Source organism: Loxodonta africana, chromosome 26 (assembly GCF_030014295.1).
Source record: "Loxodonta africana isolate mLoxAfr1 chromosome 26, mLoxAfr1.hap2, whole genome shotgun sequence".
Taxonomy (NCBI): Eukaryota; Metazoa; Chordata; class Mammalia; order Proboscidea; family Elephantidae; genus Loxodonta; species Loxodonta africana.
In genome coordinates this window covers 38,657,385-38,670,847 of record NC_087367.1, presented here as the reverse complement: position 1 = coordinate 38,670,847, position 13,463 = coordinate 38,657,385, and the positions used below count along the sequence as shown (strand labels likewise).

The window sequence follows — 13,463 nt, the reverse complement described above, 5'->3', positions numbered from 1 at the left end:
TCTTTAATAAGACTGACACATGTAATCTTTTGGTAGTATTTTCATCCATACTGGTAAACATATAAGTTCCAATAGGGAGGAGCACAGACTTCACTGAAAAACTAAAATGAATTTCAAAATGAATCAGACTTGAAATTAGTTATGAATGACCTATTATAATCCACATCTGTTGCCATCGAGTCAATTCTGACGCACAGTGATTCTACAGGACAGAGTAGAAATGTCCTCTGGGTTTCCAAGCCTATAAATCTTTACCGAAAAAGACTGCCACATCTTTCTCCCGTGGACCTTTCAGTGGACAGCTGAGTGCTTAGCCACTGAATCACCAGGGCTCTGCATAGGGAAGGGTAATTAATTACCCAGACATCCTGAGCTACAGCCTCTACATTTCCCTATTTTTATCTCCTTGTATTTAAGCTAAATAAGATGTTAAAAAGGACTTCTGTTGTTTCATGGCTTCAGCTGAAGTTCAACGTGAGGACAAGAATAATAAAGTCCCACACATTTTAAAGAAGAGTCTTCTACACGTCATGGAGAGCTTTCTAAAAGGTGATTAAATTAAGCCAGTAACCAGCTTATATATGAAAAGACTGGAGACTCATTAAAGAGGATTCACCAAAAAGAGTAGAAGATGCTGTACCATTTTCCTTTTCTCCCCACAGAAGGCTACAACTAACAGGTATTCTTGGAATTTGACTTCTGCTTATTTAGAAGCAGTTTTTTGTTTGTTTTTTAATTTAGGAAAGTGTATGTCAATATTTTACTTCAATTATATTTAAACTCATTTTTGATTGACATTTTAATGGAATAAATAATTAATTGCTCTCTACTAAATTAATGGAAACCCTGAGGGTGTAGTGGTTAAGTGCTATGGCTGCTAACCAAGAGGTCAACAGTTGGAATCCGCCAGGCGCTCCTTGGAAACTCTATGGGGCAGTTCTAGTCTTTCCTATAGGGTTGCTATGAGTTGGAATCAGCTCGACGGCAGTGGGTTCATAATTTGTTTTTTCTAAATTAATAATGAGAATAGGAACATAGGTCTCCACCAAATAAGGAGGGCTTCAAGAGAACTCCTGAAAGAGACCAGAGAGAGGCCTTTTGAGCTTCAGAAGTTCATAGGCCAATCTCATTCTGTGAGCCAAGGAGGCTTACATTTCATACTTTGTAGTAGAGCGTTTGCAAAAATAGTTGTAATTATTACTCCTCCTTATATCCCTGCCCTTTTGAATGTGACACTGCAGGTCCTTCCATCAAGAAGTGGTGTCTACTAATGGAGAGAGCCTGAAAACATTCCCACTGAGATTAGGAACCAGATATGAATGCCCTTTATTACAACTCTTATTCAACATTGTGCTGGAAGTCCTAGCCAGAGCAATTAGGCTAGATAAAGAAATAAAGGGCATCCAGATTGGCAAGAAAGAAGTAAAAGTATCTCTATTTGCAGATGACATGACCTTATACACAGAAAACCCTAAGGAATCCTCCAGAAAACTACTGAAACTAATAGAAGAGTTCAGCAGAGTATGGGGATGCAAGATAAACATACGAAAAATCAGTTGGATTCCTCTACACCAACAAAAAGAACATCGAAGAGGAAATCACCAAATTAATGCCATTTACAGTAGCACCCAAGAATATAAAATACTTAGGAATAAATCTTACCAGAGATGTAAAAGACTTATACAAAGAAAACTACAGTACACTTCTGCAAGAAACCAAAAGAGACGTACATAAGTGGAATAACATACATTGCTCGTGGATAGGAAGACTTAGCATTATAAAAATGTCTATTCTACCAAAAGCGATCTATACATTTAATGCAATTCTGATCCAAATCCCAACGACATTCTTCAGTGAGATGGAGAAACAAATCACCAATTTCATATGGAAGGAAAAGAGGCCCCGGATAAACAAGGCATTACTGAAAAAGAAGAACAAAGTGGAAGGCCTTACTTTACCTGATTTGAGAACCTATTATACCGCCACAGTAGTCAAAACAGCCTGGTACTGGTACAACAACAGATACATGGACCAATGGAATAGAATTGAGAATCCAGACATAAATCCATCCACATATGAGCAGGTGATATTTGACAAAGGCCCCAAAACAGTTAAATGGGGAAAAGACAGTCTTTTTAACAAATGGTGCTGGCAAAACTGGATATCCATCTGCAAAAAAATGAAACAAGACCCATACCTCACTCCATGCACAAAAACTAACTCAAAATGGATCAAAGACCTAAATATAAAACCTAAAACGATAAAGATCACGGAAGAAAAAATAGGGACAACGTTCGGAGCCCTAATACATGGCATAAACAGTATAGAAAACATTATAAAGAACATAGAAGAAAAACTAGATAACTGGGAGCTCCTAAAAATCAAACACCTATGCTCACCCAATGACTTCACCAAAAGAGTAAAAAGATTACCTACAGACTGGGAAAAAGTTTTTAGCTATGACATTTCTGATCAGCGCCTGATCTCTAAAATCTACTGCAAAAACTCAACTGCAAAAAGACAAATAACCCAATTAAAAAACGGGCAAAAGATGTGAATAGACACTTCACTAAAGAAGATTATTCAGGTAGCTAACAGATATATGAGGAAATGTTCACGATCATTAGCCATTAGAGAAATGCAGATCAAAACTACAATGAGATTTCATCTCACTCCAAAAAGGCTGGCATTAATCCAAAAAACACAAAAGAATAAATGTTGGAGAGGCTGTGGAGAAACTGGAACTCTTCTACACTGCTGGTGGGAAAGTCAAATGGTACAACCACTTTGGAAATCGATTTGGTGCTTCCTTAAAAAGCTAGAAATAGAACTACCATACGATCCAGCAATCCCACTCCTTGGAATATATCCTAGAGAAACAAAAGCCTTTACACAAACAGATATATGCACACCCATGTTTACTGCAGCACTGTTTACAACAGCAAAAAGATGGAAGCAACCAAGGTGCTCATCAACGGATGAATGGATAAATAAATTATGATATATTCACGCAATGGAATACTGCGCATCGATAAAGAACAGTGAGGAATCTGTGAAACGTTTCATAACATGGAAGAACCTGGAAGGCATTATAACCCACCCATTGCCGTCGAGTCGATTCCGACTCATAGTGACCCTATAGGACAGAGTAGAACTGCCCCGTAGAGTTTCCAAGGAGCACCTAGCGGATTTAAACTGCTGACCTCTTGGTTATGCTGAGTGAAATTAGTCACTTGCAAAAGGACAAATATTGTATAAGACCACTATTATAAGAACTTGAGAAATAGTTTAAACTGAGAAGAAAGCAGTCTTTTGTGGTTACGAGGCGGGGAGGGAGGGAGGGTTGGAGAGGGGTATTCACTAATTAGTTGGTAGATAAGAACTACTTCAGGTGAAGGGCAAGACAGCACACAATACAGGGGAGGTCAGCACAATTGGACTAAACCAAAAGCAAAGACGTTTCCTGAATAAACTGAATGCTTCGAAGGCCAGTGTAGCAGGGGCAGGGGTCTGGAGACCATGGTTTCAGGGGACATCTAAGTCAATTGGCATAATAAAATCTATTAAGAAAACATTCTGCATCCCACTTTGAAGAGTGGCGTCTGGCGTCTTAAACGCCAGCAAGCAGCCATCTAAGATGCATCAATTGGTCTCAACCCACCTGGATCAAAGGAGAATGAAGAACACCAAGGACACAAGGTGATTACGAGCCCAAGAGACAGAAAGGGCCCCATGAATCAGACACTACATCATCCTGAGACCAGAAGGGCTAGATGGTGCCTGGCTACAACCGATGACTGTCCTGAAGGGAACACAACAGAGAACCCCTGAGGGAGCAGGTGAGCAGTGGGATGCAGACCCCAAATTCTCATAAGACCAGACTTAATGGTCTGTCTGAGACTAGAAGGACCCCGGTGGTCATGGGCCCCAGACCTTCTGTTGGCCCAGGACAGGAACCATTCCCGAAGTCAACTCTTCAGACATGGATCGGACTGGAGAATGGGTTGGAGGGGGATGCTGGTGAGGAGTGAGCTTCTTGCATCAGGTGGACGCTTGAGACTATGTTGGCATCTCCTGCCTGGAGGGGAGATGAGAGGGTAGAGGGGGTTAAAAGCTGGCGAAATGGACACGGAAACAGACAGTGGAGGGAGACAGTGGGCTGTCTCATTAGGGGGAGAGTAATTGGTTGTGTATAGCAAGGTGTACATGGGTTTTTGTGTGAGAGACGAACTTGATTTGTAAACTTTCACTTAAAGCACAATAAAAATTATAAAAAAAAAAAAAAAAGTGGTGTCTATTTCATACTCCTTGAATCTGGGCTGGTCCTGGGCCTTGCTTTGGCCCAAAGAATTCACTGGAAGTGTCAGTTCAGAGTGTAGACCTCAAAAGGCCTTGCTTATTTCTGCTCTCTTTCTTTGCACTCTGCTGCTGCCATGTGGACAAGTCAGGTTAAACTGGTGGATGATAAAAAACACAGAGTCCAGTCATCCCCTAGTACCCTGAGCTCATTTCCATCCAACTTCCAGAATCAGAACACTTAGTTGACTTGTATCTGACAGCAGAAGCATGAGTGGGCCAGCCAAGGTGAACAAAATTGTCCAGCTGTTCATGAGCAATAATAATAACGGGGTGTTATTTTAAGCCACTAAGTTTTAGGATGGTTTGTTACACTGAAAAATCTAACTGATACATATGTAAAAATAGAGATGGAATGGATCAAGGAGAGAAGACAGCAATCAGAATAGCCTGCCTTTTTACATTCGGGCAAGGTAAGGATACCCATGGGCAAGTGGACACTTTAGAAGAGAGAAAGAACTGTCTATACCTGGGAGACCTTAGGGAAGTATCACTGGAGGACAAGGTGGGGTAGGGGAATTCATTAGAGTTCAGCTAGAAAATGCATTGCCCATATAATGAGTGGTACATTGCCAAGGTCCCTAGTGGGTGGGAGAGAGAATAACTAAACATACATATCCATACAGAAGTATTCTATAAAAGAAACAGAGGCAGTACTTAGTCAACAGCCACACTAGATTACACTAGCACCAGTCAAGAAAGATTCTACCCTCTTTCTATTTTCACCCACCAACCCATCCCTCACTGTCAATCCTGGAGAAGCCAAAGGTAGCAAAGGTCTAGGAGACAAAACGTAACAAAGACGATAAAGAAACATCACAACATGTTGCCACACTTCTTGTCTGCAGAAGTATAGGTCAGCTATGACATAGAGTAAGCACAGGGTAGAATTATTGAACTGAATGAGAGACTGAGGTTTTTATTCAAATATGAGTAGACTTTTTTTCCTCAACTTTTCATCATGAAAAATTTCAAATATACAAAAAAATTAAAATATATACAACAAATATTTATATAATCACTTCCCAGATTCAAGAATTCTTAAAATTTTGCCATACTTTCTGCCTATCCATATCTTTAGATAAACCATCTGAAGAAAATGCAAACATCATGATACTTCACCATCAAATACTTGAGCATGCACCAATTAAAAGTAGGGATATTCTCCTACAAAACCACAATACCATCATTATATCCAAGGAAATTAATAACCGTCCCCCCCGGCCCTGACACCCTTTTAACTTGGTACTGAAGTCACTCCTGAGGTTCACCCGTCAGCCAAAGATTAGACAGGTCTACAGGGCCAGTAATCACACGTGAGGAACCTGCTTCATAGTTCAGTTGTGTATATAAGACGAATGGGTACACCAGCCCAAAAGCAAAGGCAAAAGGCAAGAAGCGACAGTAAAATGGTACAAACGGAAACAGGGAACCTAGAGTGGAGAAGGGGAGAGTGTTGACACATCGTGGGGTTGGCAATTTGTGTATTAACTGTTTAATGAGAAACTAATTTGCTATGTAAACTTTCACCTAAATCACAATAAAAAAAAAAAAAAGTAGTAATTCCCTAGTATCATCCATGCCTGGACTGAATTTTAAATATCTTCGTATGAGACTACCGTTATATACAAACATAACCCTCCGAAGACCTATGAGTTCTGCCTTGTGTATCATCCAAGGAGAGGAAAGGGAAACACACACACAAAAACATATTTAAATGTAAAAGAATAAATTTATTAACTGTTTGCCACCATCAAATCCAGCCTATTTAATAATATACAAGTATAAAGACAATGATACGATCTTGAATCGTTATTCCTAGTCAAACTTTAAGTTTCAACAAATAGGTCTCCTGGTAATTTGACTTAGGATGTTTATTTAGAAGCCCCCCCCCTTTTTTTTTTTTAGTTCAAGAGCATGCATTTCAGTATTTCACTTCCATTATATTTAAACTCATCATTTTAATGGAAAAAAATCAATTAATGCTCCTTCCGCTCAATTATTTTTGACAGTAGAATATATTCTTCCTATGACTTAGCTACCCTCTCACAATTGGCAGCAAAAAGTATATTAACATTGAAGGAATTATGAAACGACTTAAACAATTCCCAGTGAGATGGGAATTGAGGAAAGCAAGCACATAATAAAGGTCTTCTCTTCACAAATTTTTTAATTTTTTTCTTCAGAGAGAGGTTGCAGATACTGATTAACTTTTGACATTGATTTTATATATATATGGTAATTTCAAGCAAAAGAGAATTAAGATGATGAGGGGCCTGTGGGGGGAAAAAAAAGAACAAAGAAACCTCAACTAACCTAGTAAAAGTCAGGAAAGTAAAACAAAACCAAAAGAAAATGAACAGAAAACCATGTAAACCGAAAACAGAATGTAAGATGTCAGGAATATAGCCAGATATATGAGTTGATCTCAATGTCCATGAATGGTTTAATTCCCCCATTAAAGGACAAAACCTCTCAGACTGAGTATAGAAATAAAATGAAATAAAAGAAACTCAGTTACACACTAGGTACAAGAAAAACACAGAAAACAAAACAGTTTTCAGAAAGGCGCCTGGACATAAAATCAACAGCAGATGTATGAAGTACCAGCAATATTTGAAAACATAATGGAAAAAAGGATCTCATTCACAATAGCAACAAAGATTATAAAATACCTAGGAATACATTTAACATGAAACACACAAGAACTACATTTAAAAATACATAAAACTTTACTGAATGCTATAAAAGATGACACAAATAAAATTAGAGAAGTATTTCTGAATGGAACAATTCAAAACTTTAAAGGTGTCATTTCTCCAAAAATTAACTGATAGAGTCAACTGAATTTCAGTTCATCTCAACGGGATTTATTTTTGAATTTGACAAACTATTCATCCAGAAGAGTAAATATGCTAAAAATATAGCCAAGAAAAATTTGAAAAAGAACAATGACACGATATTTGCCCCAAAAGGTATCAAAATATACTATGTTGTTGTTGTTGTTAGTTGCCATAAGTCAGCTCTGACTCACGCACAACAGAACTAAGCATTGTACCATCCTCATCATCGCCAGCATGCTTGAGTCCATGGTTGCCTTCCAACCTAGGGGCTCACCTTCTAGCGCTGTATCAGACAATATTTGGTTGTGATTCACAGGGTTTTCATTGGCTAGCTTTTGGATGCAGATCACCAAGCCTTTCTTCCTAGTTGGTCTTATTCTGGAAGTTCTGCTGAAACCTGTCCACCATGGTTGACCCTGCTGGTATGTGAAACACTGGTGGTAGAGCTTCCAGCATCACAGCAATATGCAAGCAAGCGCAGTAAAACACTGTCAGTTATATTTCCACAGATGGTAGAGATATTCTGTAAAACTAAAGAAATTAAAAGACTATGGAAATAGTATAGAAATGGAACAGACTAGAGAGTCTTGAAACAAACCTAAGTATGACATATATAAAGATGCCATTTCAGTAAAGTAGACAAAGAACACGCTAATGGAGACTGCAAACTCAAATGTCTAGAACAGCCAGGCAAACAGCATAAATGAGTGAGGGGAGGTTGGGTGCGGACTGTGGCTAACTGAAGAGCACATGCCTCAATTTGACAGGGGAAAGGCCTAATCTTGTTTTATCTGATAAACTATGCAGGAAGTTGTTGTCAGATCCTCTAGCTTTTTAAGAGAAACAAGAAACAGGAACTTAAAATTTTTAAAAAAATATTGGTAATAAATTCAGGTTTTTAAAAACCCTGTGTGGGCCCAATAAATATGAGTATAGGCCTAGTTCAGCCAGCAAACAACCAGGTCTAACCTCTCATCTATTCAATACATGGTTTATAAAACCAGTAAAGATTATAATCCTACATTATACCATTTAGAAAATTAAATTTCAGATGAACTATCTATCTAAACAAAAATAAAACCATAAAAGAACCTTAAGAAAATATATTTAATAGTAACAATAAAAAGAGAAATGGCTTAAAGAGAGAAAGTAGGGAAAATCTTTTAAAAATCTTATCAGCTTTTTACTACCTTGCTTTGATCTAGGCCAAGTCTCTTTTAAGGGGTAAGACCAAAAAACAAAAAAAAACCCATTGCTGTGGGGTCGATTCTGACTCATAGTGACTCTATAGGACACAGCAGAACTGCCCTATGGGGTTTCCAAGGAGCGACTGGTGGATTCGAACTGCTGAACTTTTGGTTAGCAGCCAAACTCTTAACCACTGTGCCTAAATTGAGCTACCTACAATGTTTTTAGCCAAGTAAGTATGTCATGGCAAGACAAGATAGGATAAACACATGCAAATATAGGCTACAAGTATTCCTTACAACTGGTAATTTATTACACTGCAATTGAAACCAAAATTCACTAAAAATACCAGTTTCTTTGCCAGCTGTTCAATACCTGAAAGTATCTGTGATCAATGAGGGCCTGTTGCTGGTTCTCTTTGCTGGGCTCCTCACCTTTCTTCTCTGGGTCCTCAGCCTTTTTTTGGCTGATAAGCTCCTGTAATCTAAATGGAGAAAAAAAAAATCAGATAACACAAAATGTTTTCCTTGACACTGAATGAAGATGACAAATGGAGTCAATGCTCCAGCTATCCCTCCCAAAATCCTTACAACATGAGTATGAATACACACACAAGCACATATAAAACTTAAATAAAAAATTAAGCTATATTATCATTGGAAAACAATAGAATTTTTTTTTTTGCCTGAAGATAGAAGGGATCAGACTGAAGAAGATAATTGTAACCACCCTTCAACCACTGCAAAAAACCAGCATAGGAGAGAAATATTGCAAGGAATGGGAGTAACTTCCAAGGTGCTCCCAACTTAGGGGCTATAGGTAAGCAGAGGAAGAAGAAATGGGCAGGGAAATTTGTTTGAGTATTGTAGCAAGAACTCGATGGTTTTGGTCCCTTCTTCTTCATACTCCACTTGTGCCAAGGAGCAGACAACACTGATGAAGAGAGCATGGGGACCCAAGTCCCCAGGTGTCCCAGGTGGCTACTAGAACTCTGAGGGAAAGGGAAAGCCCCTTTGACGAGAAACATAACTGTGTATGAGTATCCACCTGGTAGGAAACCCTTTCCCTTCTCCGAATATCTTTGAAGACAGGCTGCAATACACACTCCTCCCCATTTACCCACCATGCCTTTGAAAACAGTCTCTCATTAAACACTCTTCAAATTAACCTTCTTCAGTTTGAATGTGCCAGTTTCCTGCTGGGACCCTGATCCATTAAATTGATTCCATGACTCACTAATGAGCTCCAATCTGCAGCTTGTGAGATAGAACAGTAATATTCTATCATGTCATCTGCCTACTGAAAAACAATCATGGCTTCCCACTGCGTTGTGAAACTCTCCATGCTTTAGTTCTAAGCCAATATTCCTCCTGACTCATCTCTTGCGACCAGTTGCCACTGAGTCAATTCCAACTCATGGCTATCCCATGTGTATCAGAGTAGAAGTGTGCTCCGTTTTTGGTGGCTGATTTTTCAGAAGTAGATTGCTAGGCCTTTCTTCCGAGGCACTTCTGAGTGGCTTAAACTTCTAACCTTTCACTTAGCAGCCAAGTGCTTAACCATTTGCTCCACCTAGGCACTCCCATATGTCATTAGAGAATTGCAAATTAAAGCAACAATTAAAGGGGTAGGGCCAAGATGGCGGAATAGACAGACGCTTCCTGGCATCTCTCTTACAATGGAGACCTGAAAAAACAAGTAAATCGATTGCATGTGACAACCTAGGAACCCTAATCATCAAAGGCAAAGCTGAAGAATTGGATGGCAGGTGGAAGGAGAGACAACTCATAAGCAGCAGAGATACACAGACAGGGAGATCACCAGTGCCTTGCTAGCTAAGTCTGTGCAGCACACACGGGCTAAGGCAAGCAGCATCATTCAAAGACAAGCTCACCACATCAGGTGTGGCGAAGCAGCAGCAGATCTCCACACACCTCCAGAGCCAAATAGAAGTGACACCAGACCTGAGAAAGTTAAGTGCAAGCTTCTAATCTATCTCACAGAGGCAAAATAACCCCTATGCCTACCAGAGTTTCACAGTGGGGAAGTGCTTTCTTCCCCTCACCCACCCCCCACTCTGCTCCACTCTGACAGCAGTCTAGCAGTATTTAACAACTGCCACACCCCATAAACCAGGAACTCAGGGCTTTCAGAGCCCACACCAGTCTTGTGTCTTTAAAAAAACACCACACCCCTAAGCTGGGAACTCAGGGCTGGACGGAAACCCTGCCCCTCAGCCCAGCCACTGGCATAAGGGTTCCATGGAGATTCAGCACTCTTTACCCCTGCCCAGACCTGTGTGGGTTGATTCAACAACGCACAACCTTATTAGCATAAAACAGCCTGGCATATACCTGAAGCCCATTTTCAACTGCAGCAGCCAAGTGGGAGCTGCAGATTCGTGACATTTGACAACACCCTGCCACCTAAGCAGGGGTTTCACCCACCCACACTGGGGACCTGAGGGCTGGCAGTACCACCCATTCCATCTAGCCACCCACAACAGGGATGTGAGAATTAGTGGCACCGCCCAGTCCCTCCAGCCAACAGCATCAGGTGCCCAAGGACCAACTGCAATACCCACTCCACTACGTGCTTTAAGGGACAGTGATATACCCTCCACCCAGACACCTGGGAGCTGCCGTTGGGTCCCTGCCTTGCTCTACACATAGCCCTCCACTGCAGCCAGATACCTGTGCCTGCTCCAAACACCCCTATGTAGCCCTGCCTGCCTAGGACTGTAGGTGAGAGTCTGTACCACACACTCAGTGACTGATGACCTGGACACCTGTGCCACACCCACACAAGAAAAGTGAACAGACTCCTGGGTTCACACACCTAGTAGCTGCTCTGAGCACCTGGAGACAGGACACGATAGCTTCAAAGATGCCAACAACCAAAGTAGCCCACATGTCCAGCCTGCTTGGGCATATCAAAATAAAACAAAAAGTCAAGACACAGTAAACAAAATACAACAAATAAATATAACTTATTGATGTCTCAAAGATAATAGTCAATATCAAATCACATAAAGAAGCAGGTCAAGATGGCTCCAGCAAGCGACCAAAATAAAGAACCAGGAAGCCTTCTGGAGGGAGATAAGACAATGAAACTACCTATTATACAGAGCTCTCCAAGAGGTCAGGATGGAGATGAGGCAAAACTCAGATCAAGACTAGGAACACACAGACAAAGCAATAGAGGAGTTCAGGAAAACAATGCAAGACAAAACGATAAGCTTAACAGGTTGCTAGAAACCATAAAAAACCACAGAGAGACCAAAAAAAAAAAAAAAAAACACCAAACCAAACCCAGTGCCATTGAGTCAATTCCGACTCACAGTGACCCTACAGGACAGACTAGAACTGCCCCAGAGTTTCTAAGGAACGCCTGCCAGATTCGAACTGCCAACCCTTTGGTTAGCAGCTGTAGCACTTAACCACTACGCCACCAGGGTTTCCCATAGAGAGACAGCAACTAGAAATCCAAAAGACTAACAATAAAATTTCAGAATTAGACAATTTAATAGAAGGCCATAGAAGCAGAATTGAGACAACTGAAGTCAGAATTAGTGAGACTGAAGATAAATTCCTTGACACCAATTTATCTGAGAAAAAATCAAGAAAAAAGAATTAAAAAAAAGATGAAGAAAGCCTAAGGATTATATGGGACAATATCAAGAGGAAAAACCTATGAGTGATCAGGGTACCAGAACAGGGGAGTGTAACAGAAACACAGAGAGAACTGTTGAAGATTTGCTGGCAGAAAACTTCCCTGATATCATGAAGATGAGAAAGTATCTATCCAAGAAACTCAAAGAACCCCACACAAGGTAGAACCCAAAAGAAAGTCACCAAGACATACTGTAATCAAACTTGTCAAAACCAAGACAAAGAATCTTGAGAGTCTTGAGAGCTGCCTAGGAATAAACAAAAAGTCACCTGCAAAGGAGAACCAATAAGAGTAAGCTCTGACTACTCAGCAGAAACCACGAAGGCAAGAAGGCAATGGAATGACATATATAAAGCCTTGAAGGAAAAAAATTGCCAGCCAAGAATCATATATCCAGCAAAACTGTCTCTCAAATATGATGGCAAAATTAGGTCATTTCCAGTTAAAAAGAAGTTAAGGGAATTTGTAAAAACCAAACCAAAATTACAAGATGTATTAAAGGGACTCTTCCGTTTAGAGATCCAACAATATCAGACAACAATTCAAGACTAGGACACAAGACAGATCAACCAGTTAACAACTAAGACAGGGAATTCACAAAAACATATCAAAGCTAAAAGACTGAAAATAGGGAACCAGAGATGTCAATATGTAAATGATGACAATGTCAAAACAAAAAAGAGGGAACAGTGTAGTCATAGAACTTCCATACGGACAGGAAGTTAAGGCGATACCAAGAAATAAAAGATTGGTTTAAACTTACAAAAATAAAGGTAAATTTCAAAGTAACCACAAAGGAAGCTAACAAACCTACCTATTAAAATAAAAAGAAAAACATAAAGATTCAGCAAATACAAAATCAACCATATTGAAAAAGGTGAAAGAAAATACATAAAGAAAAAAACTCAATACAGAAAACTAAGCAGAAGAAATTGTCAACACCACACACACACACACACACACACACACACACAAGAAATCAAAATGACAGCAGTAAACTCATGCCTATCAGTAATTACACTGAATGAAAATGGACTAAATACACCAATAAAGAGACAGAGAATGGCAGAACGGATTAAAAAAACACAATCTGTCTATATGCTGTCTACAAAAGACATACCTTAGACACAAAGACATAAACAAACTAAAACTCAAAGAATGGAAAAAAATACATCAAGCAAACAACAACCAAAAAAGAGCAGGAGTGGCAATGTTAATCTGTGACAAAATAGACTTTAAAGCAATATCCAGCATAAAGGATAAGGAAGGACACTATGTAATGATTAAGGAGTCAATACATCAGGAAGACATAACCATAATAAATACATATGCACCAAACAACAGGGCTCCAAAATACATAAAAGAAACTGTAACAGCATTGAAAAGAGAAATAAACAGCTCCAC

At 39.7% G+C, this 13,463-nt stretch overlaps 1 protein-coding gene across 6 annotated transcripts in view; it reads right to left on the bottom strand.

Moving 5' to 3' along the window:
• CEP70 (centrosomal protein 70) overlaps window positions 1-13,463 on the bottom strand; it is a 138,313-nt gene that overhangs the window by 21,840 nt on the left and 103,010 nt on the right. For all 6 annotated transcript variants that reach the window (XM_003419965.4, XM_064277250.1, XM_010599486.3 and 3 more), the window contains one exon: window positions 8,763-8,871. In XM_003419965.4, coding sequence (XP_003420013.1) covers window positions 8,763-8,871 — 109 coding nt within the window. The remainder of the gene's footprint in view (window positions 1-8,762; window positions 8,872-13,463) is intronic.